Source organism: Balaenoptera borealis (genome assembly GCF_965194805.1).
Source record: "Balaenoptera borealis genome assembly, chromosome: 20".
Taxonomy (NCBI): Eukaryota; Metazoa; Chordata; class Mammalia; order Artiodactyla; family Balaenopteridae; genus Balaenoptera; species Balaenoptera borealis.
In genome coordinates this window covers 47923955-47950761 of record NC_138879.1, presented here as the reverse complement: position 1 = coordinate 47950761, position 26807 = coordinate 47923955, and the positions used below count along the sequence as shown (strand labels likewise).

Sequence of the window (26807 nt, the reverse complement as noted above, 5' to 3'; positions counted from 1 at the left end):
GAGGCCCAGGGAGCTTTGGTCCCATGATACTAAATCTTAGCCTCCCTGATTATTGAAAATTTACATGAATGGTCATTAGTGAGCAGACATTTAAAGCGTGCTTTTCTGTCTTTAAAAAATTTTTATTTTGAAAGAGTTTCAAACTTACTAAAAATGACAAGAAGAATACGGAGAACTCCTGTATATTCTTGAACCCAGAGAACCCATTCCTTTAAAGGAAAGGGTATGACCCGGGATCACACACTGCACCCTTCTAGTCTCAGTCTGGTGCAGCTCCTCAGTTTTCTGGGACTTCTATGACCTTGACATTTGTGGAAGTTACAGGCTAGTCATTTTGTAGAATGTCTTTCAATTTGGGTTTGTCCAGTGATTCTGCGTGATTAGATCCAGTTTCTGTATTTTAGGCCAAAACATCAGACTTCGATGTTCTTTTCATTGTATTCTGTCTTTCTGTTCAGTTCTGGTGAAGTTACCTTTGTTCACCTGAAGCACAGCAAGGTGTTCCAGGCTCGTCTTGCTCTTTCCATGACCAGCCCTAGAATCAGCTGTATCACCAAGGAGCCCTGGTTCCTTTAGTGGAGGATGGTGTTTGGGTGCTGAACGTGCTCATTACTGGTGGGGTGTTGCTGCTCCCAGACTTTCTCATAGGATGGAGCTGGGGGACTGTAACATCTGTAGTTATTTCTGTATCTAGCTGACATATTATGATCGCACAGATACTTTCCATTCCAACCTAACACCACAAGGTTAACTTCTTGTCTTTTAAAAAATGTGACAGTGCCCTTATCCTTAACAAAACAAAAGCTGAGGAGGCTGTAGCTTAAAAGTGCAGGTTCTTGAGAGCTGTGTACACACACATCCCCTTCACGACACTGTTTGGAACAAAGACATAACAACACAGATAACATGTACAGAGTGCCAAGCACTCTGCTGTGCTGAGTACTCCACGTGAATATCTTAATCTTCACCACAACCCCATGGCATGTGTACTGTTATCTCTATTTTATTATTACAGTAATTGAGGCTTAGCAGTGAAGCCATTTGTTCAAGGTCACACAGTTTAGTGATGGAGCCAGAATGTGATCCAGGCAGTTTGATTCCAGCGCTTATGCTCTGTGTGCTCAAAAGCTGTTGAATGAGTAAAGAATGAAAGTTGAGCAGAAAACTCACGGATAATGAAGACATATCTAATGGGAAGTTAAAATATACACGTTATAGACATCCTGCAATTAGAATTTTCAAGTTGGAAAGGATTTGAGAGAGATGGCCACCACAGTATCCCCAACAAGAAGTTGTGTCCTCTGCTGCTTGGAAGGTGCCGGGGCAGGGACCACTCAGTGCTTCCAGAGAAGATCCCACCCTGTTTTCCAGCAGCCTTGCACTTCTGCCAAGCTGAGATCCACTCCCTGCACTCTCGATCCCTATGTTCTGATGCCAAACTCTGGTGCCAAACTCTGCCCACCTGGCTGACTAGGCAAAGCCTCTAAGCAGAGCTCAGGAGAGGGAATTGCTGTTCCCTCCGCCTGGAATGCTCCCTGCCCCCCACCCCCCAGAGGGCCCATGGGATTTCCCCCCTCACTTCCTTCAGGTCTCTACTCAAATGTCACTTATCAGAGAGGCCCTCCACAGCCGGCTCATAAAATAGCACTTTCCCACAGTCTCTCCGTCGCAGCAGCCTGCAGCCCCACCCGGCATAGTTTGTTCGTTCTCCCCGCACCTTGTCCCAGAGCATAAGCTCCTTGAGGAGAGACTTGGTCTGTTTTGGTTCACGGCTGAATTCAGGCTGGTTCAGGCCTGGAGCAGTTCCTTGCACAAAAAAAGATGCTTCATAAATATTTGCTGAATGAATGAAAGAAAGAGAGGAGCTTAAGAACTAAACCCCAACGATGGGACGCAAGGGAGAGAAATGGAAATCATGGATGGTGGGACCAATGACAGAGCTATAAATAGTATGGCTTTGGCCGTGTGTACACAGAATTCTATTCTTCTGATTTGCTTTGTGCACAAAAAAATGCTCTACCCTATCCACTGGCAGGATTGAGAAGAAGGAGGAATGTATTTGTTGTAGAGTTCCATCAACAGCAAAAGCCTTCAATTTTTCCTGTTTTTTCTGTTCCAGATGAGACAAAAGGACCCAGTGAAAGGAATGACAGCGGATGACTAAAGCCACTCCTCCCCCTTCTGCACTGTATGTACCGCATTTCTCACTGAGCATGACATAGACGCCAGAATCGGTTTGGGTCCTCAAGGCTTAGCAGCTCACTCTGGAGGCAGAAAGCCTGCTTCTTTCCTCATCCTGCCCTCTAGTATTAATGATGATCGCGATGCTTAATAGCTCTCAGGCTTCGGAAAGAGGAAGAGGTTATGACTGTTAAGACATTTCAGGGATCTATGTGATTGTACAAAGAACCACTCAGAGACAAGGAAAGGGTGGTGGGAAGTGCGGCTGGGGTGGGGGCAGTGGATGAGAATCAAAGCTTATCTGCACCTAATTACTCTTCCTCTCGTAACTTGAGCCATTTCAAGTTGAAGCTGGCATTCTGGGTGCTCCCTGTACCCCACCCTGTGCCAGAGCTATTCCCTGCCTCTCCCTTGGAATTTGCCGTCCAGACAGCTTTTCCTAGTGGTCCTTGTTAGGTCTGGTGCTTCATTTCCTTTCTCTCCATACCCTCTGATCCCAGACAAAGTCGTTCAGAGGCAGCATCTTTCAGATACTTGGAGAGTGTTTCTGCCCAGGTCATAGGACCAGGATGGGATGTCTCTTGTTTCACGTGGTCACTCTTTCCCAAGACCCTACATTCTATTAGCACCCAGTGTCCTGCACACCTCCAGACTTGCTGTTATTCCAGCAGCTCAGAGGGGATTAGGCATGGAATGAGAAGCCTGGTCCTGCTCCCCATCAGGCTCTGAGAGAAAATTATGTTATCAAATAAAGCCTGGTTGTCCTCTAGCACTACGGTGCTAAGGAGGCCTGGGCTTTTCACCAGCAGTGAAGCAAACCGCTGCTCGCTCTCCCTGCCCCGTGTGCTTGAGGAGAACTTCTGGGAGATAAAACGGTAGGATGAAGTGGATTGAGGAGATGCCAGCTTCTCATCACTGCTTGGACCTTAGTTTCCTCTCCCCCCGACAGCCCCCCACCACACTGCCTGGCATCCTTCCTTCCTTTTGCAAGTCCCCCATCAATGATTTACAGTGTGTTTCTGTTTTCCTCTGTTGCTTCCTTAATAATTGTATTTCTCTTCTAGTTTTGCAAGACAGTGGTCAACAGGAAGGCCCAGCAGCTCCACCCTCCTGAGTGACAGGCCATCTTCGGACGCAGCCTTTCTGTGCCCATTCTTCAGGCAACTTTGATCCCTTACTGTAGTTAATTCTAGATGCCCTTTAATATTGTGAACAAATAGACTGTCTGGTATTACGAAGCCCATGTGTGCGGGAGCCTGCCCCTCTGAGATATGTGGCGTGTAGGTGGCTGTATTTACAGCTCCTCCCTCTCCAACCATTGTGTTCTTGACCCATTTCTGTGTGCCCCCGCCCCCTTTATTTCCAAGTGACATTTTTAGTCATTCAAAATAGCTGCCTTTTGTGATGTGGTGATTTTAAACGATTTACTTTGTTAGTTTTCAACCTTGGGATAAACTTGAGGTATTTTGCTTCCTGGGCAAATCTTTGCAATTTTGAGTGCTCACCTGGGGAGAAGGGATGAGTTAGAAATACATATTTTTTTCCCCTCCAGTTCCACAGAACAGCAATGTGGCTTCATAACTCTGACCTCTGCTCCCAGTAACCCACTGTTAGAGCGCTCTAGGCACCATGGAAGTACCCAAGGCCCAGCCAACCTGTTTTGAAAATTAAACAAATACAAATAACCCCTGCCCCAGGCATTGCATCTCTGGTCACTAGTCTTAGAAATACCTATGGTTTCTTGGCTCTCCTGTTGCCCACTCTGTATCTCCGCAGAGCCCGTAATGTGCCCAGGGCAACTCTACCTGGAGGGAACTGTCCCGTGTGGCCCTTAGAATTGAGTCTGCCCCATACCTACCTACTAGTCTGCCCCCCCGAGGAGCTCTGTATGTCCACGCTCCTCTTCCCTTTTGGGCTGGTGCTGCCACTCAGCAATAATCCCCTTTTCTCTGTGCTTTCTTAGTCTCCTGTCCTCTGTCTGAGGCTGGTCAGGACACAATGGGTCTTGATCTTTTCATGCTGCACAAAACAAGCATGCAAAAAGCTTTTTCCCAGAACATGTTCCCCCATGTCTCCAGTTGCTGGAAAGGAATTTGGGGATCAAGAACTCAGCTCATCCTGCCCCCATGCTGAGTTCTGCCCTGGACAATCAAAAGCAAGTAGCGATCGTAGTACGGAGCTCTACCGAAGCTGGCTGGTGAGAAAGTCCAGGCTCCAGGGGAGCAGAAGCTGCCGAGTGCTTCACGGTTCCCTGGGACTTGGCAGAGCCCGAGTATGCCTTCCCAGTGGGAGAATCTGAGATAGCTGTGGTGTCACCTGACATTTCCCAAACCTTGTGAAGTTTGTTGGCCGAGTGTGCAGTGACTCAAGCCCATGCTAGCCTGGGTGCAACTGCTAATGCGAGACCAAATCTCTGTTGGGGGAGTGAGAAGTAGAATGGGATGATCTGTCCTTAGGTTTTTGTCAGTTTGTTTTGCCTTACTAATTTCTAAGTGCAATAAGGGAGTGTCACACAGGATGAAACCTGTGACTTCCTGATGGCTGCTTCCCTGTGGCCCTCCTGGGGGTGGACAGACTCAGCGTGGTTAGCTCCCACCTTCATTGAGGCCCCTCTGGGGCCAGGAGATATCCTGTCACAGTCTCCTCACCTTGTGGGGTCTATAGTAGTGGATCTGGGGCAATTCAGTTGGTTATTAGCATCCCAACTGCTGGTAGCATTAATTTGGGAAAGTTGAAGAGACATTCCTACTGGAGAAAAATATAAATGTTTTCCTACAAGCTCTGTATTAGCTATAATTATATTTGTGCTTAAAGCTTTCCCTTCTTACATTCATCAACTAAGTGAAGTCCAGATGTGGGTTAGCCTGGGAGAAACAAACTGTGATATTCTAGGCGGACTATTGTTTATGTGGTTTGAGGGTCAGCAGTTGTCAGTCTCCTTCCTTCAGCTCTTCACTGAGATCCACACATATCACTCCAACTGTAGGGGCGGGGCTCGCTCCTTGTCGGCCTTTTCTCTGGCTCCTCCACCTCCACCTGTTGCCCCAGTTCAGCATCCACAAGAGCTGAACTGGCGTTTCCTGAGGTCAGCTGGATTTGGGGCTCCAGCCCACATCAACATAAGAAGGGACGTGCCTGGTCTGTTCCGTCCCCGTGGATAGTGTCGCTGCTGGGCAGCAGTGCTGGCTTCTTTTAAGTACCCCCCTTCCCTCCTTACCCACCCCCAAAACTGACTAGCACTCAGGGGGGCTTATGATGCAAGGCTCAGCTCCAGGGGTAGTACCTGAGGATGTGCCACGCCCCTTCAGACCAGCTGCTTTCAGGGCCGCAGTCCCAGTTGGAAGCAGCAGTGCCTCTGTAGGAGGGGTGCTGGGCTCTGGCCTTCTCATGGAGAGCGGCTGGGGACAGGGTCAGTATTGTGGACATGTGTATATCTTCCCAAATTCTCTTACAGTCCCTGCTGGGACTCCCTGACATATTTTGGTTGGTTCCTAGTGCTACTTCTTTTACAAAATACACTTTGTAGAACTGATTAGATTACCTTGTTTATTTAATGTGAGTTTGTGCCTTTTTGTCTCAATCTTCCAATATAGGTTATATTGGGGGAAAAAGCAGTCTAATAAAATCCTAGACAGAGCTTTCTGGAGTCCAGCTTATTGGTGATGTCCTTATGTCCATTTTACAACTTAGGTATCCTTAAACTCTTGCTCATCTCCCCGATTTTACCAGGGAAGGATTAGAAAGATACAGGATATCTCTGAAAATTGTTGGCATGTTGATTTCTGTAAACTAAAACAATCCCCTTATCATTTTACTTATGCAGATATCATATTTCTGAAAGTAATTTGGCCACTTTCTACTGGCAGTATTTCCTTTTTGCTTTTGTCTCCCCTCCTCTCCACATCCCTCTCTTTTACCCATCCTACCAAGGAAAACATTTATTTAAGGGAGTTCTTAACCCTGGCTTCCGAGTCTGTAAACCTCATGAAGCTTGTTTGTAAAGTTGTGGGGCATTTTTCTGGGGAGAGTCATGGCTCTCATCAGTTCTTCAAAGGAATCCCATGCACCGTCCTGCCCCCGCCCCCCCCCCGCAAAAAAATTAAGAACCAGTGATTTGAAAGAAATCATAGTCTTTGGCACAGTAAATAATCTTCATTTCATGTTTGGTTGTAAATAGAGGCAGTGACTTATTTTTCGTTCACTGATGTATAGTTTTCTGAGTCCAGGAGCCCCCAAACGTCCAGTGTGTAACAGTTTGCATGAGTTTGAAAAGCGGAAAACACTTGAACGTGAGAGTGGAGAATGGAGGCGCTCACTGACCAAGAGGAGAGAGATTACCTGTAGTTGGGAAAGAAACTGGATTACAGGCCGGACAGTGGGTGGCTGCGCCGCCTCCCCTCGCCCTCTGCCCCTCGGGACGTTGGGAACCTGGAGGGAGACAGCGCCGAGGACCAAGACCTCACATTCTGCGCTAGTGAAACGCGACGCGCTGGGGAGGGACGAGACGGCGGCTTCCGCCGGAAGACGACCCCTCCAGGCCGACGTCGCGCGGGGCACGCTGGGAGCCTCCTGGGCAGTGTCTGGCTCACGGCGCGCCCCGGCCGCCGGGCGGGGCAGTGTTGTATCGGGTTCTGGTGACACGAGGACACGCCTCTCTTACGTCCCCGTCCCCTAGGCCCCTTTCCCCTCAGCCTTTCACCGTTTCGCGCTCCTTGGAGAGTTCCGCCTCTTCCCCCGAGCCCGCCACCCAGAGCCCTCCGTGCGCTCAGACCCCGCCTCTTACGGAAGCCGAGGCGGAGGGTTGAAATCCGGAAGAAAAACAATCGGGAGAGGGAGCTGGCCGGCTGCACCTGCTGCCCGAGGGGGGCCGATCGGGCCAGGACAGGCTGCCGCGGGGAGACGCGAGCCGGCCGGGCCACCGCGTGGGGACGATGGCGGCCATGAACCCACAGACCGAGCTGAGAGTCAGGACGCTCAGGTGAGGAAGGTGACTGCGGGCAGGCCGGCCTGCTCGGGGCGGGATCACTGCCTCCGACCCAATCGGGGCTGCGGGGCTGGGGCAGAACCAGACTGGGAGAGAAGGGGCCAGACCTACAGGGCTGCTTCTAGTTCAGAGGCCTCCCACATTCTCCCAGGCCCGTATCGAGAGGGCTATGTTGGGCTCGAACCCCGCACCCCCTCCAAACTCAGGCCACCAAGTTCTTTCCCACTTGGACGCCCCAGGCAGGTGGCCCAGTTGAGTTCTGGAGGAGGCAGCAGTGTTGGGCTGTTTGAAGTTAAAAACATAACGAAGCATTCTCCCCGTAGCTCTAGAGTAGAAACCTTGTTCTTACTTTGGATCAGCACATACATCATGGGGTCTGCCTGATCCCGTTGTGACCTCCTGAAACCCAAAATCAGATTTAGATAAGATCCTTTAGTGAAGTGATAATAGCCTGGTCTCATGCTTGTTCTTTAACGAGGAACAACGCTAATCACCAACTTAGTGCCGGTCACGATGCAAGGATTTGCTGCTAATCGTGGGACCTAAAAGTGGGAACAAGAAATCCCGGCTTTGGCTCTCCATCCACTTAGAGCAGGTCCCTGGGAAAACAAGGAGCGTTAGAGTAAAAGAGCTGCCTCTTAATCCTCCGTTGGACAGCAGGGGGAGACCGTAAACAAACGAAGCACGGAACCTCTGGCTGAGTGCCTGGGAAGGTGGTTATTGTATTGTTTTATTGATGTTCATATGGAGGGGCAGGAAGTTGCTTTAAGCTGGCCAAGAATTTCTTCAATTTGTGCTCTTTAGAACATGGACCTCTAAGAACAGGGTCTGGTGGAGAAAAGATGTTTGAGGACATCCTGCCCTTTTCTTCCCCCCCCCCGCGCCCCCATTCTACACCTTCCACTGTTACAGGTCCTCCTCCTTACGGTGTGCCTAGGACTCACCTGAGGCTTGGTGGTTCTTCTTGGTCTCTGCAGGGTTTGTAGCCCCTGCCTGTTCTGTACTCAGCACAATCTGGGGGCTTCCTGGGAGCATTACTGTAACTATTCAAATGAAGAGATTTGCAAGTCTCTCCATCCCCTGAGCTGCCGATTAGATCCGTTGTTTCGCTAGGGTTTATGTGATGCTGAGGTGGATGTTATCCAACTGATGACTTTTCCCAAAAGAGGGTAGAGTCTTGAGAGAGATGTTGAGAAACATGTTATTTAGAATCTTCTTAGGCTCTTCTGAAATGCTTGGCAGAATTGGTTGTGCTCCAGAGATGAGTGAGGAAGGAAATGTGGTGCTGTTATCTCTGTTATTTTTGAAATTCCCCTGTCTTGCAGTACTAAGGCCTCTCACAAGGTGAAAACTGAATCTCCAGAATCTTTCTGGTGGTTGTAGCATCCCGTGGATTGAAGAGTGGGGGTGGAAAGTTGCTGACTGAGCCATAGATGAAGGGCTGGTGGAATTAATAAATTCCTGACAGTCCACCCCATCCACACCCCTTCCCTTGCCTGACTCCGAAACCTTTAGCCCTGCTTTGGCAGCTCTCCTAGTGTCAGCAGCACCAGTGCTGCCAGGTGTAGGGAGCTGTACGCCTGCACGGAGGAGCCAGTCCAGGGTGGGAATTTCCTGCTTCGGGGACAGAGGTGAAGATGAAGGGCTTGTAGTTCAGTGGCCCTATTCCCTCCCCCGGATGCAGAAACACACGTTTCCCATTCTGACTACAGCGGATTGTGGTGCAGCCGTTAGCAGGCGCAGTCCCCTGTCTGTTACCTGGACGAGGACTCATCCTCCTTCCTCCATGGCTTCCCTTCTCAGCATACATGTCGTGACATGGAACGTGGCCTCTGCAGCACCCCCTCCAGACCTCAGTGATCTGCTTCAGCTGAACAACCTGAACCTGAATCTGGACGTGTATGTCATTGGGTAGGTGTCTGCAGGGCCCGTCACGCATCCCTATATCTGAGATCAGGTTAAGCCTGACCAGTCCCAAGTTGTCCCTGTGGGGAACCGCTGTAACCTGTACGCCCTCACTCTGGAGTCTGAAGGCCAGGAGCTTTCAGCCTGCATCAGGGCCAGGCAGCGTCAGTTGTCCTGGATCAGCAATGGCAAGGGGTTGGCAGTCAACAGCCAGGGGAGGGAGAGACCATGGTCATGAGAGCCCAAGGCTGGAAAGTCGGCTGAGGGCAGTGCTAAATGTCTGCGGCAGAGCCAGTGCCCTCCAGGCCAGGGGGAAGCCTCTGACCTGGGATGGGCAGTTTGCAGGAAATGAACTGTGGGATCATGAGCCTCCTTTCTGACACTGCCTTTGAAGACCCATGGAGCAGTTTCTTCATGGATGTGCTTTCCCCTCTGAGCTTCGTCAAGGTAACTTATAAGTTCATGGGCAATTGGGAAATGTGTCTCATCTCTTATCACTAATCCCTAGTCCTTTGGTCTCCCACTCCAGCTTTCATGCTGTTTCCCTTTTATTTAAAGGCCCAAACCTCAGTTGCACATGGCTCCCTGGAGCTCCTGCCTGCCTTGTGTCGTTCAGAGGTAGCTGGAGCTGAGCTGGAACCCCAGGGGCTAGTTTAACACCTTGATATTTTTCAGGTTAGGAGAATTCCTTGGGGAGGTGCAGCAGGGCTTAGTAACACCTCAGTGCCTACCCCACCCCTTGCCTCCAATCTCTACTCTCAGGCCCAGCCTGAGATCTCGGAGCATAATAACTGCCACCATCTAGCGAGTGCTTACTTGGTGTTAAGCATTATAAGCAAACTCTTTATATATATTATTTTAAAATCTTAACTCTTTTGAAATATGGGTATTATACAGGTAAAACCAAGACTCAGAGGTCTCACAGGATGTCTGGGGTTCAGATCCAGATCTTTCAAACTTCATAACCCATGTTCTTGGCTACTGTACTTTATTGCTGTACTGATGATCTCTAAGGCTGACAGGTATCCCATGACTCGCCTGCTGGTATCAGAGGGTGTCCTCTGATCATAAGGGATATGCACCTCAAATTCTTAGGGGAGAAGAGGTTAGGAGAGGGGACACAGGTGTGGAGGAAAAAGGTTCTCAGTCTGTAGGGCCAGTATTCTTTGGGGAATCTTTAGACCATAGGAGCATCTACAGGAAGGCTCTAGATTGCTGGATCTCACCTTTCTGCCCTGCGCAGCCAAGGGATGAAGCACACTCCCACTCAAAATACCTCCAAGAAGCAATGCTCCTTGGAAATACCAGAATTCCTTTCTTCCCTTCCCTGGGTGACTGGATTTCTTCAGAATTAATTCTATTACCCTAATTTGCCTAAGGGTGCTGAAGCAAGAGCTGTGAGTCCTCCCGAGGAAGGCAGAGCCAGGAGGATGGCAGACAAGGTTTGGTCCTGCTGCTGAGGCTAAAAAATGCCAGCCCCCAAGCCCTTGGCTCCCTCCACATCACACTCGGGCCTCTTGCTGCAGACTTGGAGCTGGACCTTCTCGGAGGGCAGAACCGCTTCTCTCTCACCAACCACTCCCTTTCCAAGACTGGAGGCCTCCTTGTACCTCGGCTAACTGGCAAGGGATTGGCAGGATGGAATTGAGCCAAGGAAATGAGCTCATCTTGCGGCATGGACACAGCTCATTCTATCCATGCGGCCTCCCGAGGTTGGGAGAGCAGCCTGAGGGCCTGGCACCCAAAGAGATGACCTTTCTTCCCCGGGCCAAGAGTGGAGGTGAAGGGCGAGCCCTGCCTGCAGCCTATTCCTTAGCCAGAAGTTGCCAGCCACGGGTTGAGAAGCCTGGGGCTGACCCCCTTGGCAGGCTCCTAGGCTCCCAGCCACCTCCCTCTAGTCCCTTCCTTAGCTCCTCCTACTTCATTTCCTCCACTGGAACTTCCCCCGCGAGCCTCCTGCCTTTCCCCACAGCCACAGCCCCACCCCCACCTCCATCCTCCCTGCTCCACGCCCCCTTCCCTGCGGCTTCACGAAGTGGGCTGGTGCCTTTGTGGTAGAGCCCATCGCCCCAACCCACTCTATGGGTTCAGATTCAGCTTGAAACTCTTCCTGAATCTTTATCAGCTCCCTGGGAGTCAGTCCCTCATAGTCCAGCCCTTCGCCCACTTCCATTGTCATATTTGCACGCGAAGGGGAGAGACCGAGACCGGGGGTGGAGAGGGAGGCGGGGGACACATCTGAAGCAACCTCTGCCGAACCCTAGTTTCTCACACCTCCCTCCCTCGGTCTTGGATTTGGGGTTCCCCCTGCTTTGCCTCCTCCACCCAGAGCTCCTGGCCTGTGGGATCAAGTTTCATAATTCCTGGAAGGCCCCAGTACACACTCCCCACCCGGGGATTTCCTCCTTGGCCTCTGCACCTCATGCTCCGGAAATAGCTACTCGGGTGGTGGGTGTAGACAGCCTGCAGCTGAGAGGAGGGTCACTGGCCCCTTCCCACCCCACCTCCGCGGCCACAGAGAGCAGGGGTTTTGGCAGTCCTGATCCTTTGAATATCCAGGTAGTCCTACTGGTTCCTTAGTCTCTTTGAGCCTCAGTCCTTCATGTGCAGAACAGGGACGGTGCTGCCTTGAAGGGTTGGCTAGAAGATTAAATGCGCAAGGCAGTGTGTCAGTGGACGGTAGCTACTCTCCCCAGTCTGTGAACACACGTCCTCTGCGCTCGCTCTCATCCCCTCTGCGTGGCCTTCGTACACACCAACTGCCCACAGTCTATATTATTTCTCAGTAGCATTTTCTTAATTTTTTTCCACTGAGCTATAATGTATACAGAAATTAAGTGTACAGTTTGATGGATTTCTTTTGTTTTTGGCCACGCCACGCAGCATGTGGAATCTTAGTTCCTTGACTAGGGTTGGAACCCGTGCCCCCTGCAGTGGAAGCGCAGAGTCTTAACCACAGGACCACCAGGGAATTCCCCAGGTGGATTTTTATATGTATATGCAGAACATGTTACCACTGGTCAAATCAAGATACAGAACATTTTCAGCACCCTAGAAGGCTCTCTCATGCTTCTTCCCTGCATTTACTTTCAAGAATCCCTAAACCAAAAAAATAATAGCTGCCAGTTAATCCAGCATCTTTGAGATAGATTCCTGCTTTATTAATGAGAAAATAGGCTGAGACTTGCCCAATATCAAATACTAAGAGCCCAAGCTGGGATTTGAACCCAGATCTGGCCCTTAGCCACTGTCCCATAGAGCATCTTTGAAGTTCTTTGAGCCCCGGCACACAGTACCCATGGAAACTCAGGAGGGCACTGAGGAGAAGAGCACCTGACCGTGCCTGGGCCAGGGCCGAAGAGTCGGTGCCTTCCTGATGGCAGGGTCCCTGGCAGCCTTGTCTTCTCTGCCCTCCACCCTCAAGCCCAGGAGCAGAAACTGGAACTTGCTTAGCTTCCAGAATACACCATTTGGCAACTGAGACTCCATCTGCACTGAGATGCCATAGGCCCCTGGGGCAGGACATCCGTGTGGATCAGGGCTCTCTAGAGCGCCCAGCACAGGGCCTGGAGGGACACGAATGACCGTTGCCCCTCTGTCCTGCAGGTCTCCAGTGTCCGCATGCAGGGGCTCCTCTTACTGATCTTTGCCAAGTATCAGCATTTGCCCTTTATCCAGATCCTCTCTACTAAATCCACCCCCACTGGCCTCTTCGGGTACTGGGTAAGGACTGAGCTGTTGTCTGAGTCAAGAGCTGGGGGGCCGTCTCTCACTGGGATGGGCAGGGCTGGGGGCTTTAGAGCTGGGCAAATGAAAAAGGGGGTGAAATGAATCTTGGCACTCTGTCCAGGCCAGTGCCCTGCATAGCGGCCTTCCCGCCTCAGCGGGGCTTAGCATCCCTAGGATGGCAGGTGGATGAGCTGGGCTCTGACGATGGAGAGGCCACTCTGGGAGCTGAGTGTCTGACTCCTGGGAGATCCCACAGGAGGTCTAGGATGGGAAAAGAGAGGTGTGTCCCCCCTAGAATGGCTTCCCACCCTTCTGCCCACCTACCAGGGGAACAAAGGGGGCGTCAACATCTTCCTGAAGTTTTACGGCTACTATGTCAGCATCATCAACTGCCACCTGCCCCCCCACATGGCCAACAATGACCAGCGGCTGGAACACTTTGACCGGATCCTGGAGATGCAGAATTTTGAGGCACAGGATATCCCCAACATCCTGGACCACGAGTGAGCATGCCGTTGTGAACTGCCGCCCCTGCCCTCTCCCCCAGGCCAGCCCAGGCAAGCGTGCTCTGCCCGGTCACTGCTCCCCAGCCAGAGGCAGTCCGCCCCATCTCCCACCCTCTCCCAGCCTCTTCCCTGACACCCCATCTGCTCTCCTCTGCAGCCTTGCCTGCCTGAGGTCTGCAACACCTTCCCTTTCCCTGGCCGCTCTGCCCTGCCTAGAAACTCTGGGCACTTCCGAACATCCCAGGTCAAGAACCTCGTGGTTCCTGAGGTCCCCGGAAGGGCTGGTTCTCAGCCTTGCCTGGTGCCCAGTTGAGGAGGGAGGGCTAGAGCCTGCTCCACATTTGCCACGTGCCCCTTGGGGCTCGTCTCTTCGGCTTAAATGGCGGCGGGGTGGGGGCCGTGAGAACAGTCCCGTTGGGCCCTGCCCTTGTCTTCACCTGATCTTCTCACCCACCCCTCGAGCTTTCTGCTCTCTGGCAGCCCTGCAGTGAGTGGCCAGAACCCCTGTGGTCCTGCCTTTTCTGACCTCGTCACAAACCTTCAGGCCGCCTGCTTTCCTTTCTTTCTGAAGCCTCATTCTCTGGTTTGGAGACATGAACTTTCGGATTGAGGACTTTGGGTTGCACTTTGTTCGGGAATCCATAAAAAATCAGTGCTACAGTGACCTGTGGGAGAAGGATCAGGTATCTGATGAGGGGAGGGCCCCGAAGGGTGGTCTGAGCCCATGGTGGGTGGAGGTCAACATGAGATGTGGGGAGGTTCTCTAGTGCCTGTTCTCCTTTCCCAGACCGCCCAGGTCCCTGTTACCAGGCAGGGTGGGGTCTTACAGGGCTTCGCCTCGCCTCTGCGGGTGGGGCAGCCAGTCCTGTCCGGCCGCCCCAGTCCCCAGCTGGAGGAGCGAGGACGCAGCCACTGGGTGTGCGTGAGATTAGGGAGCGAGAAGGGCTTCGGCCTGCTGTGGCCCTGCGCCATCGCCAGCCCTCTCGTGTCCCTGTTGTCTTTCCCACCCCCAGCCTGGCTTGCCTCCTAGAGGATGAGATACCACCCCTTTGGGGGATCCTGGCTACCCCAGCCTCCCCTCTGTCACACGTCTGCTGGTGGCTGCCAGGGAGATGGAATTCAGAGCCTGGTCCCTATAGTCCAAGAACTGGGAAATGGCAGGCAGCTGCCTCCCCTGGGACCATGGGGTAATGTTTGCAAAAGGATCCAGCTGATCTCCCGGGGGTGAGGGCGCCGGGGGCTGGGGTGCCGAGGCTGCCGCTGGGGCAGTGAGGAGGTGGAGTGGCCGGGTTTGACTCTTGCCCCACTGCGATGGCATGTGCCAGCCCTTGACTGTAGCGTGGTGCCGGGCCGTTGGGGCAGGACTGCTGGGAGATGGGACTGTGCCTTTCCCTCCAGCTCAGCATTGCCAAGAGACACGACCCGCTGCTCCGGGAGTTCCAGGAGGGCCCCCTGCTCTTCCCGCCCACCTACAAGTTTGATAAGAACTCCAACAACTATGACACCAGGTGAGGGGGCTCCACCAGGAGAGGATCAGCCTGTCGCAGATCTGGGCCTGGGAAGTCAGATCGTGCTGGCCCTAGTGGCAGTGGGAGCTGCCTCCGAATAGAAGTGTCGGGGAAGCAGGAATCGATCCAGCCATCACCTCTCGGGAGTGGCACCACCCGCCCCCCTCATGAGATGCTGACCGTGGGAGCTGTCCCAGATTGTCCGCAGAGAGAGCAGGAAGGGGAGACACAGTGCTGGCAGGAATAGGGGTTGGGGGCAGGGCAGGTAGAGCCAAAAGGGAGGGAAGACAGTTGATTGCTGACTTGAGGGGACTGTACTTCAGCATTCTGGGAACCCCTGCCCCAGAATGTTGTCCCTGTTGTCCCCGCTCCCCAGGGCTTTCTGATCCTACCCAGACAGGGGGGCAGAAAGCTTGGCTCAGCCAATTACTGGTATTACATAGCCCTGCCCCAGCTGTGAGTGGGTCGGGTACTATTTAGGAAGGTGAAGTAGTAACTGTCAGGGGGGAAGTTAATGGGGAATAATGTAGAGATAGTACATCTGGTAGTTAGAAGCACAGCTCTGCCCTTCATCAACTGTATGACCTTGGACGCGGTATTTAAGTCTCAATTTTGTCGTCTATAAAACGGGGATGATAACAATACCTATTTCACGGGGCTGAAGAGTAAATGAGACCTTGCACGTGCTCAGACCAGTGCCTGGCACCCGGTAAGCACTGTGGTAACTGCTGTTGTTATTTTTATTTTATTTTATTATTTATTTTTTATTTTTTTATACATTTCTTTATTATTTATTTTTGGCTGTGTTGGGTCTTCGTCGCTGCACGTGGGCTTTCTCTAGTTGCGGCGAGCGGGGGGCTACTCTTCGTAGCAGTGTGCAGGCTTCTCATTGCGGTGGCTTCTCTTGTTGCAGAGCACGGGCTCTAGGCGCTTGGGCTTCAGTAGTTGTGGCACGTGGGCTCAGTAGTTGTGGCACGTGGGCTCAGTAGCTGTGGCTCGTGGGCTCTAGAGCACAGGCTCCATAGTTGTGGCGCACGGGCTTAGTTGCTCCACGGTATGTGGGATCTTCCCGGACCAGGGCTCGAACCCGTGTCCCCTGCATTGGCAGGCGGATTCTTAACCACTGCACCACCAGGGAAGTCCCTGTTGTAATTTTTAGATTCATGTCTTCAGGTGGCAGTTTTACTGAAAACCTTTCTCAGAAGCTGAGAAAGGGCCAAGTGACCACCAAAACCTTATGCTTAGGCAGAGGGGCAAAAGTAGCTCTGGCAAGAGGTCTCTGGCCCAATTTAGGGCAAGGATCCTCATCTCTTTGAAGAAAAAGAACCCCCTACATGCTATGAGGCTCTCGGTTTCAGCTGGAGCAGCTCCTTCATGTATTCCCCTAGCAGGACTGTCTTATGAGGGAGGTAGGAGGCGCCTCCAGGGCGGCCCAGGCCTCTGGGATTTAGCAGGTGAGTAGGTATGTCCACAGCCAGCCTGGGGTGAGAGGATAGAGCTGCTGGCCCAGTGCTGGAAGCCGTGTGGCAGAGCCACGATGTCCCCACCAAGCAAGGGGGAGAGCATGAGCCATTTCAGGTGTGTGGAGCAAGACAGAGTGGGGTCACAGCCAGGGCAGTGCACACAAGAAGAGGCCACGAACACTGAAAACAGGGTCCAGCCTGAGCTACAGTATAAGCCAGAAAGAAGGGAGGAGGTCAGGCTCCAGCTGGCCTGCTGGCCGGGTCCACAGCTGACAGTCTCCCCAGCCATCCATTGGAAATGAGGGTCCAATGGACTCACTGTGGAAATTGTCAGGCCTCAGTGGGACAGGCTGGGGCCTTGGGGGCTGGGACCCTCTACCAATTGACTTCAAAACCTCACTTGCCAGCAGGAAGAGAGCTGCTGACAGACCGTATGGCCAGGTGTCCTTCTGCCCACACCCCTGGTTATGGGAGGGACACCAGCAGGAGACTGGAAGTTACTGAGATGACCTAGAGAGGCTCCGAGATGTTCAAGGTCTTACCCAGGTGGCTCAGCTAGTGATGGCGGAGCTGGGGCTCAGACCCAATTCTCTGGACTGTGTTGCCCACGATGCCTTCCTCTAGCCCACAGTGCCTCTGGGTTCACAGCCAGTCTTGCCAGCAGCAGCATAAAGGAGGGCAGGATCGGGAGAGCAAAGGCTTGCTAAGGAGAAGGCAGATATTATTTCCACATAATAGGTATAATCCACGTTGTGACTGACATTATTGAGTGCTGACCATGGGCCAGGCATTGTGCAGAGTGCTTTGCCCGCATCAGTTCACTTCATTCATACTGTATCTTCATTAGGTAGACGCTGTTCATACTGACTTTTTACAAATAAGGAAACTGTGTCTCAGAAGATCTAAGTAAGGTAGTAACAGAGTAAGTGACAGAGCAAGAATTTGAACTGCAGTCTGTGTGAATCCAGTTCCCCTTGCCGGGAGCCCAGGAAATGAAGGAATGTCTGGACAGGAACAGGGGCCTTATGGGGGGACATCCTAACTGAAATATTCCCAGCTGGGAGCTTCTGTGGTGGGCAGGGCCTGAGCCCCACATAGTGAACAGAAGCATTCCTGTCTGATCAGTCTGTTATTCATCCTTGAAAGCCCAGTTCAGACATCATCTGAACCATCTGAAAAGCCTTTCCTGACCCTTGCCCATTTCACTGAGAGTTCTCTCCTTCCCTTATGCTGCCTGCAAGCCTTGCACACACCATGCTTTCAGTGTTGCTTTTAAGACACAGCGTGCCTTTCTTGCTGTGCTATGAATGCCCAGCGCACAGAGACTGGATCTGATTTATGACCGTCCCTGGTGTGTAGCGTAGTGCCTGGCATATGTTTGAACTGGGAGCCTGAGAGGACAAAAGGAAAAGATAAGGTATTTAAGGAGCAACCAGTCTAGTAGAGGGACCCACCCAGAGTGAGAGAGCCAAATAAACACTCTCAAGTCCAGGAGTTGGCCCATAGAAGGTTCCAGAACTCTGTGTGGAAGTGCTGAAGGAGGGTGAAGCAAATGGTAAGGAGGCGGGCAGCTGAAGCCAGGAGGAGTCAATGAGAGTTATTGTCAGGGAGGCAGAAAGGAGCGCAGGCATTCTGATCAGTCAGCAGCGCTGGTGAGAGGCATCTTGAGTGGAGCTGACCCGCTGTACAGAGGGACCGAGCTGCATGCGGGGCATGGTACGGAGCTTTGCCCGGCCTCGGCAGCATCCCGGAGCCAAGGTGTAATGAGAAACGAGGTCAGCTCCATTACACGGGAGGGCGAAAGGGCTGAGGGCAGGAAATCCTATTAAAGTCAGGGATTGCAATGGTTTTGTTACAGTCGACAGGAACCCAGTCCACCTCTCCGCTAGGCAGTGAGCAGAGGATGTTATGATCAGTCTAGTCAAGACTCGACTCCAGAGTTCAACGAGACACTTAGAAGCCATCATAGGGAGCCGAAAGGAAAAGTGCTCTCAGACCCAAAAATGGAACACATCACTACTTTTGGGTCAGTACACTGGCTCAAGTTTTCTAGGCTCTTAAGCCAGGAGAATCTTGCAGAGCTCCTTGGTTTTAATTTTTAGAAAGTAAAGACATACTACAGGCATACCTGGGAGATATTGCGGGTTTGGTTCCAGACCACCGCAGTAAGGCTAATATCACAATAAAGAGTCACACAAATGTTTTGGTTTCCTGATACATAAAAAAGTTATGTTTACACTATACTGTAGTCTGTTGAGTGTGTGATAGCATTATGTCTAAAAAAAATGTACATACCTTAATTTAAAAATACTTTATTGGTAAAAAAATGCTAACCATCATCTGAGCCTTCAGCAAGTCATAATTTTTTTTCTCAATAGTAACATCAAAGATCACAGATCACCGTAACAATTACAACAATAATGAAAAAGCTTGAAATATTGTAAGAACTACCAAAATGTGACTCAGAGACATGAAGGGAGCAAATGCTGTTTAAAAAATGGTGCTGGGGCTTCCCTGGTGGCGCAGTGGTTAAGAATCCGCCTGCCAATGCAGGGGGCACGGGTTCAAGCCCTGGTCCGGGAAGATCCCACATGCCACGGAGCAACTAAGCCCGTGCGCCACGACTAGTGAGCCTGCGTTCTAGAGCCCACGAGCCACAACTACTGAGCCCACCTGCCACAACTACTGAAGCTCGCGTGCCTAGAGCCCGTGCTCCGCAACAAGAGAAGCCACTGCAATGAGAAGCCCACACACCACAACGAAGAGTAGCCCCCGCTCGCCGCAACTAGAGAAAGACCGTGTGCAACAACGAAGACCCAACGCAGCCAAAAATAAAATAAAAAATAAAATAAATAAATTTATAAAAAAATAAAATAAATAAATAAAATAAAAAATGGTGCTAATGGTCTTGCTCGATGCAGGGTTGCCACAAACGTTCAATTTGTAAAAATCACAATATCGGCGCAGTACAAGAAAAGCAAAGCACAAGGAAACGAGGTGTGCCTGTAATCTCCAGAAAAAATTCTTGTACTCAGTCACGACCGTTGAGCCAAAAAAAGCATTAGTGATGGGACTTCCCTGGTGGTGCAGTGGTTGAGAATCCGCCTGCCAATGCAGGGCACACGGGTTCGAGCCCTGGTCCGGGAAGATCCCACATGCTGCGGAGCAGCTAAGCCCGTGCACCACAACTACTGAGCCTGTGCTCTAGAGCCCGCGAGCCACAACTACTGAGCTCGCGTGCCACAACTACTGAAGCCTGCGCGCCTAGAGCCCAAGCTCTGCAACAAGAGAAGCCACTGCAATGAGAAGCCCGCGCACCGCAACAAAGAGTAGCCCCCGCTCGCCGCAACTAGAGAAAGCTTGTGCACAGCCATGAAGACCCAACATCGAAGACCCAATGCAGCCAAAAATAAATAAACAAATAAGTAAATAAATAAATTTATTAAAAAAAAAAAAAAAGAATGAACAATACAGGTGCCCAGTGATGAATGTGGACCAGTCCATGGCAAAGGAGGAAAGGGAGACAGGCTGAGGTCCCAAGGAGGAAGGAGAGCCAAGCTGAGGTACTGAGGGGGAAGGAGAGTCAGGCTGTGGTCAGGACTTGGGGAGGATCCTGATGGGACAGCAAGTATGGGCTCTTGACCATAATAGGGAAGTGGAGGGGGGAGGATGCTTTGAAAGGGAGAGTGGTACTTTCATGTGGTTCATTCCCAAGTTTTAAGAATTGCTAGGCACTGAATGTCCAAGATTGGTTTGGAGATTGAGTGTCTGTTGTCTCTGGGATGGCAATACCACATTCCGATATCCCCTGAACACTCCTCAGAAGAGTGAAAGATTGAAACAACCCAGGAGCCCCGAGCAGAGGTGGTTTAGCCAGTTCCCACTTCTTGACCACTCCCTCAACAATGTCTCTTTAAAGTAAGCACTGTTATCACCCCATCTTAAGAGTGGAAGAAACTGAGGTTTGGAGTGATGAAGTCACTTGCCCAAGGGCAGAGCTTTGTTTTAGACTAAGTTACTGGTTTGTTGTAAAAGGATATAACTCAGAAGCAGGCAGACGGAAGAGATGTGTAGGACAAGGTATGGGGAAGGGGAAGGAGCTTCCATGCCCTCTCCAAGGGCACCACTCCCCAGATTCACTAACCTGGAACCACATAGCTCTTAATGAACAGGGGCAGAACCTTCCCCCAGCTGGTCTCTGATACTAGAGTCCGAGTTCACCACCGAGGCACCATTCTGCCTCTATTGCTGGAAAACCATATTGCTATTGAAGTGATGGAAGTATATCAGAAATGTTTGTTTAAAATAGTAAGTGAATAAAGCAGAAGACAAAATAGAAATTCAAACTGATTATAAGCATATGAAGCTGTATATGTTAAGATTAGGTGGGCAGGGCTTCCCTGGTGGCGCAGTGGTTAAGAATTCGCCTGCCAGTGCAGGGGACGTGGGTTCCAGCCCTGGTCCGCGAAGATCCCACATGCCGCGGAGCAGCTAAGCCCGCGTGCCACAACTACTGAGCCTGCGCTCTAGAGCCCGTGAGCCAGAACTGCTGAAGCCTGCACACCTAGAGCCTGTGCTCCGCAACAAGAGAAGCCACCGCAATGAGAAGCTTGCGCACCGCAACGAAGAGTAGCCCCCGCTCGCCGCAACTAGAGAAAGCCCGTGCACAGCAACGAAGACCCAACGCAGACAAAAATAAATAAAAATAAAATAAATTATTAAAAAAAGATTAAGTGGGCATTTTTCTAAAATATATTTTTCACTTTTTTTAAACCATTTTATTTATTTTTTTTAAGATTTAATTTTATTTATTTTTGGCTGCGTTGGGTCTTCGTTGCTGCATGCAGGCTTTCTCTAGTTGCGGCGAGTGGGGGCTACTCTTCTTTGCGGTGCGCGGGCTTCTCATTGCGGTGGCTTCTCTTGTTGCAGAGCACGGGCTGTAGGTCCAAGGGCTTCAGTAGTTGTGGCACACGGGCTCAGTAGTTGTGGCGCATGGACTTAGCTGCTCTGCGGCACGTGGGATCTTCCCGGACCAGGGATCGAACCCGTGTCGCCTGCGTTGGCAGGCGGATTCTTATCCACTACGCCACCAGGGAAGTCCCTAGGTGGGCATTTTTGAGGAAAGAGAATGAGCTTGGGTTTTTGTTTTTTTTTTAGTTCTTTGGGTTTCACGAGCACTTGTTGAGTACCTACTGCATGCCAGGCTCTGTGCTAATGCTGAGGATACACAGGAGATGCCAAGCGTCCGTCCTTACCTTCCAAGCTCACATGCTAACTGATAGGCTGACTGGGAAACAGTAAACTACAATATAATGTAATAGGAGATGTACTTGTGTAGAATGCTTTGGAAGCAGAGAGGTCAGTGACGGCTTTATGACTAAAACAGCACTGGAACTGGGCCTCTCCCTGTGACAAAGGGAGTTATAGATAGCAAAAGCTGTAAGAGTAGAGGCCCAGAGGCTTGAGAGGTTCACCATGGTGAGGTGGGTCTGGGGCAGAGGAGGGAGATAAGGTAGCACAAGGGGTGTCAGACTCCTGCGCACCTTGAAAGCCACATTTGGAGACTTGAGCTTTATTCTGGAAGCAGTGAAGACTCCTTAAAGGTTTTAAAGCAGCGAATCATCTGACCAGGCTATATGGTCTCTCTTATGCCCGTCAGGGAAGCTGGTGAGTAAAGAACAGGTGGGAGGTCTTTCACTTGACTCTTGAGAACAAAGCATCACAATAGCCAGTGTATGCAGAGAGTTTATGTTGTACGAAGCATGGTGCTAAACATTTTTTGTGTTTCATCTCATTTAATCATCTCAGCAACCCTACGACATAACTACTATTATCTCCATTCTACAGAGGAGGAAGCTGAGGCCTAAGAGGGGTTGGCCTGGTGATTAAGGGCACGTGCTCTGTGGTCATGCTGCCTGGCCTTGAGTCCTGGCTCTACCACTCAGTGGCTGTGTGACTTTGGGAAAGTTACTTCCCCTCCAAGACTCATTTTCTCCGCTTGTGAAGAGTGAAATAAATAGTTCTGGTTGCAGGCATGTAGTGAGCATTCCCTAAATGCTTCCCTTTCCTTCCCTAAGGTCGGGTCTTTAGTATGGGGGAAGCCAAATTCCAGCTCAGGTCTGTCTCACTCCAAATTCCAAACCTCAGCTTCTTTGATGTTCTGCTGCTTTTGTTCAAGAAATAAGAAAGGCTTTAAACGGGATGTTTCTGAGTCACAATTCGATTGTGACCCTCTAGTCTACTGAGGGTCCTTGGCCGAGTCTGACAAAGGCCAGCATACTTTTGGTTCCATTGGACACCCTCCTGCCTGCTGCCATGCTGGTCTCCAGCTCTGGCCCGGGGGGGTCTCGTGACTGCTGACAGGCCCTGGTGTTAGGGAATCCAGCAAGCTCGTGGGTCCCTTCCTGCTCACCTGCCAACCCTTCTCTCCCCATTCTTCCTCTCCTCCCACCCCCAGTGAGAAAAAGCGCAAGCCCGCATGGACCGACCGCATCCTGTGGAGGCTGAAGCGGCAGCCCCAGGCCGCCGTCCACACCCCGACGCTGTCAGCCCCCCACTTCACCCTGTTTCCGAGGAGCTACGTCAGCCACATGCTGTACAGCATCAGTGACCATAAGCCTGTCACTAGCACCTTCGACTTGGAGGTAGATTTCTGGGCTGCCCGGCACTTGGCAGAGGAGCAGCCGTGCGGGGCCACATCCCCAGACCCTCCCGCCCTGGGTTCTCATGTCAGCAGATGCCCCAGGGGAGACCTTTGGGAGGACATGATTGCCTTTCCTCCCGGGTCAGGTATCCCAGCTCTTCTTAGGAGCTGTTGATGGCTCTCTCTGTCAAAAATGTGTTCAAACCCTTTGTCAATAGGTTTCCATTTCCTCTTGGTACTGTCCCTTGGGGCTCCTGAGTTCCATTATGCTTATTACCTACCACGTGAAGTAGGACTTGCTTTCATTTGTCTTACACCTATCAGGCTCAGGTTGCAAAGGGAGCCCCCTCCATCCTTGTATCTTGCCATCTCATGACCAAGGCGGTGTTCACCTCCTTTGAGCTGCTGGCTGCCCTCTTACTGTTTGTCTGTCTTTATACCACTGTGTCCCTTCACATGCCTATAGCTGTTCTCACCAGAGGCCCCCAAATTGGATTTGGGCCTTTGGGTCAGGGACCGTGAAGGGCCTGCGAGCAACTCCCTGGCTTCTTTCTTCAACCTGTCGGCAGCGCCCCTGACCTCCCCCACCCTGACGTTCCTCAGCACTTGGCTCTCTGCTTCGTTACCCAGCCGGCCCCCAGTCTCGTCCTCCTGGCAGGGCCAGCCATCCCCGATCAGCCTTTGGCCCTTCTTTCCAGCTGGCCAGCCAAGGTCTGATACTCTAAGGGCAGCCTGGTAGAGTTCACCAGTGGGTGCCCCTCCATCCCTCCCCACTGACCCTGACCGTTGCAAGGGCACAGTAAGGACATTCATCTCAGGGAAGGGAATGATGCTGTGGGACTTCAACCCCTTCCCTCCCCTGTGTGTAGCTGAAGCCATTGGTATCTGCCCCACTGATCACCCTGCTGCCCGAGAGCCTGTGCACCGAGGAGAGCGACCTGCTGATCAGCTACTCCCTGACCGCAGACTTCCTCGGCAGCCCCTGGGACTGGATTGGCCTGTACAAGGTGACGTGGCAGGCGGGCAGGGAGCCCACCAGTCGCACCCCCCCCCCACCAGTTTATCTATTCTGAGTGCTAATGGGAGTTGGGCACAGAGACTGCAGAGCTACCCTCATCCACCCCAGGGGTCCTTGCCCACCAAGGGGCTAGCAGTGAAGGGGAAGAGGCAGGTGGTATGATGGCCAGCCTTAGAAATGAGACCATCCTCTCCGTAGGACTTGACATGGGTCCCGTGTCCTCCCAGACCACTGACCACCCGCCCGATCCCCCCTCCCACAGGTGGGGCTGCGCCACATTAATGACTACGTGTCGTATGTCTGGGTCAGGGACAACCAGGTCTCCTTCAGCGACGGGCTGAATCAGGTACCTGCCCCCTTTCCTGAGACAGGTATTCCACATCTCCAGCAGGCGGGCTTGTCTGACCTCTCCCCTGTCTTCTGGAAGGAGCAGAGAGCTGGATACCTAGTCGCTGAGAGCTGAATGGGGCCTGGGGCCGTGGAGCTGATCCACTTCCGTCTGTCCTTCCCTCCAGGTGTACATCGACATTAGTGACATCCCTGAGACTGAGGATCAGTTTCTCCTTTTTTACTATAGCAACAACCTACATTCTGTGGTGGGGATAAGCAAACCCTTCAAGGTAATGGATGCTGGTGGGTAAGAGGAAGGGTAGCCCAGAAGACTTGAGCCCATCACCAGTTCCCTGAGGCCACGGGCCGAGGAGCCGACCCCTACCATGGAGCCGAATCCTTTGGGGGATGGGGGAGACAGAAGGCACGGAGTGAAGCCTGCCCTCGTCCCTTCCGCTCACTGCCTGTTTTACCCCTGCAGATCCAGCCTCGCTCCTTCTTGGCGGAGGGCCCCCTGGATGAAGCCCAACCACAGATCTGAGCCGGGATAGAGTGAATCCAGGGCGGAGACTGGAGCTGGCAACCAGCTCTGCCTACCACTGCCAGGAGTGCTGGGGGCCCAGCCCGGCCCCCTGAGGAGGCAGCGGTATCCTCCACCTCCCAGGGGGACCTCTAGCCACACTCCTTTGCTCTCTCCAGTCCAGATCTCTGGAATCGGCCCCTTAAATACAGGTTTTTTTTGCTGAGGTGTGAGTGAAACCAGCTAGTTTGTCAACAGTGAAGATCTAGACAGTCCACTGGATGTGGGAAGGACCCTCTGGCCTGCATCTCATTTCTTGATTTCCCCCACACACACTTCCAGCCCCGCCCAAGCAGGCCTGCCAGGCACATGCCCCATCTGGCACAGGCCTGCATTCTTGTCACACCACCCTGGGCCTTAGGCTGCCTGGGAGGGGGAGATGCTCCCATTTGTACAGGCTGCGGAGACTGGTTGGCCCACATAGCACTGGGTTCCAGGAGTCTTGGCATCTCGTTGCCTGTCCCCCTGAGGGGTGGGCAGAGGATCTGGGATCCCTGCTTTCAGTAGAAGCAGATGACTAAGTAGGCAGGATGGAGGAGCCCTCCACCCAGGCTCTTCTGTAGGGGTTGTGGGCAGGCTGATGTGTGTCCTTCTGCCAGCAGCACACACACCCCACCCCCACCCCTGGCTCAAGGAGTCCAACTCAGGAAGTTCCAGGGTCTGAGCAGAGGACTGGACCCAGGTTCGCTTCTGCTAGTGGGTCAGGCTCCATGCCCCCAACCTGCCCTCTTGTGAAGGGCTGGCAGGTGGTAGAGGACCTATGGCCACAGACTTTTCCAGGGTGGTCCTTGCCCCATCCAGGTCCTCTGCCCCTACCCTCGCCTGCCATCACAGGCCAGAAACCTGCCCTTTGTCTAGACCACTCTGGGACCTAGAAGTGGGGGCAGGCGGAGAGGAGAGTCAGAATCAAGATGTTCTGGAGAATCTGGCCCGGGGGTCTTCAGAGAGCATTCTCCAGCTGCTGTGTGGACACGGCCCGGCCCCACTCCCACCATTTGCCTCCAGCCACCGTTGACTCTACAGCCTGTTTCCAAGGAGAAGACACCTCAGGGAGCCTGCTCTGTGACTATTAACACCCAGCCTATGACCTGAGACTGAGGGACACTCCAGTTGCTCTGCATTCCTACTTCACCCTGGGAGCCATCAGGAACTGTCCCTCTGGCTTCTAGCAGGCCATGGCCGTCTGTGTTCTGTGGCTGTTGCATTGGGGGATAATTAGAAACATGGCTTTTACACTTGTGACTCCTTCATGATAGTGGTGGGAACGGGCACACGCTCCTGGGTCCTTGCTAGACTCCAGGACGAGGGCCCTGTTATCCAGACTAGACTATGTCTGTGGATGACAGATGTTGCCCAGGTGGGAATGGGATGAGGTTCTGGGATGGTGGCCCTCTGAGTCCCTGGTCCAGGTGGGGCATGGCTCTTATGGTGTTGGACACTTCATTTACTCTGCTGCTGAGTAGGTAGAATGGGTTTCTTGGGACTGAACTCTCAGAAAATGTGCATACTCTGCTCTCACCGATTCATCCCTCCTCACCCGGCACTCCCTCACACCTTAGTCTTGAGCCTTGGTCCTGGGTTAAGCTCTCCAAAAATGTCACCATCTCTTCTCTCTGCCCCACCTCTCCCCTAGATCCCTGTACCCTGAGGTCCCCACGATAACTTCTATCCCTGCCCCCAACACACATACCTGAGGGACCCTGAACCCTTGAACTCACCACCTGTTTCCTTCTCACGCACAACCATTGTGGGTGCTGCTACAGAGCACCCTGCATCTGTAGACGGGGAAACCAAAGCCCAGAGGAGTGGCGTGATCCCTCCGAACTTAGCCAGGGAGCTGTGGTGTCATGCAGGACCAGAAACACAGGAATGGGGTCAAGACCTGGGTTCGAATGACAGTTCCACCTCTGCCCTACTCTAGGAGTCTCAGTCTCTGTAAAATACAAACAATGTTCCGGTT

The 26807-nt window shown here is 52.2% G+C and overlaps 2 protein-coding genes and 1 long non-coding RNA gene across 11 annotated transcripts in view; 2 read left to right on the top strand and 1 right to left on the bottom strand.

The window, feature by feature from the left end:
- Positions 1-5818, top strand: part of PITPNA (phosphatidylinositol transfer protein alpha) — a 37617-nt gene extending 31799 nt beyond the window's left edge. Inside the window, exons 11-12 of the mRNA XM_082370853.1 lie at positions 2120-2188; positions 3246-5818. Of these exons, the coding sequence (XP_082226979.1) occupies positions 2120-2164 (45 nt within the window). The 3' untranslated portion in view covers positions 2165-2188; positions 3246-5818. The remainder of the gene's footprint in view (positions 1-2119; positions 2189-3245) is intronic.
- Positions 5819-6313: 495 nt separating this feature from the next.
- LOC309617909 lies at positions 6314-6701 on the bottom strand. Its single transcript, XR_014238185.1, has 2 exons — positions 6610-6701; positions 6314-6519 (listed from the first exon to the last, which is right to left on the bottom strand). It is a non-coding gene; the product is annotated as an uncharacterized lncRNA (long non-coding RNA).
- Positions 6702-6980: 279 nt separating this feature from the next.
- On the top strand, positions 6981-26082 carry INPP5K (inositol polyphosphate-5-phosphatase K). 9 transcript variants are annotated; one of them, XM_082370716.1, is made up of 12 exons: positions 6981-7159; positions 8969-9076; positions 9409-9517; positions 12677-12793; positions 13127-13302; positions 13877-13988; positions 14704-14813; positions 22734-22920; positions 23789-23926; positions 24200-24283; positions 24453-24557; positions 24749-26082. In XM_082370716.1, exons 1-12 carry the CDS (start codon positions 7113-7115, stop codon positions 24806-24808), a joined length of 1353 nt encoding a protein of 450 aa, XP_082226842.1. In that variant the 5' UTR covers positions 6981-7112; the 3' UTR covers positions 24809-26082. The 9 variants fall into 9 exon arrangements, with proteins under 9 accessions (XP_082226842.1, XP_082226840.1, XP_082226843.1 ...); XM_082370714.1 differs by having other exon boundaries at positions 14668-14813; XM_082370715.1 differs by having other exon boundaries at positions 7024-7159; positions 8878-9076; positions 14668-14813.
- The last annotated feature ends 725 nt before the right edge of the window (positions 26083-26807 follow it).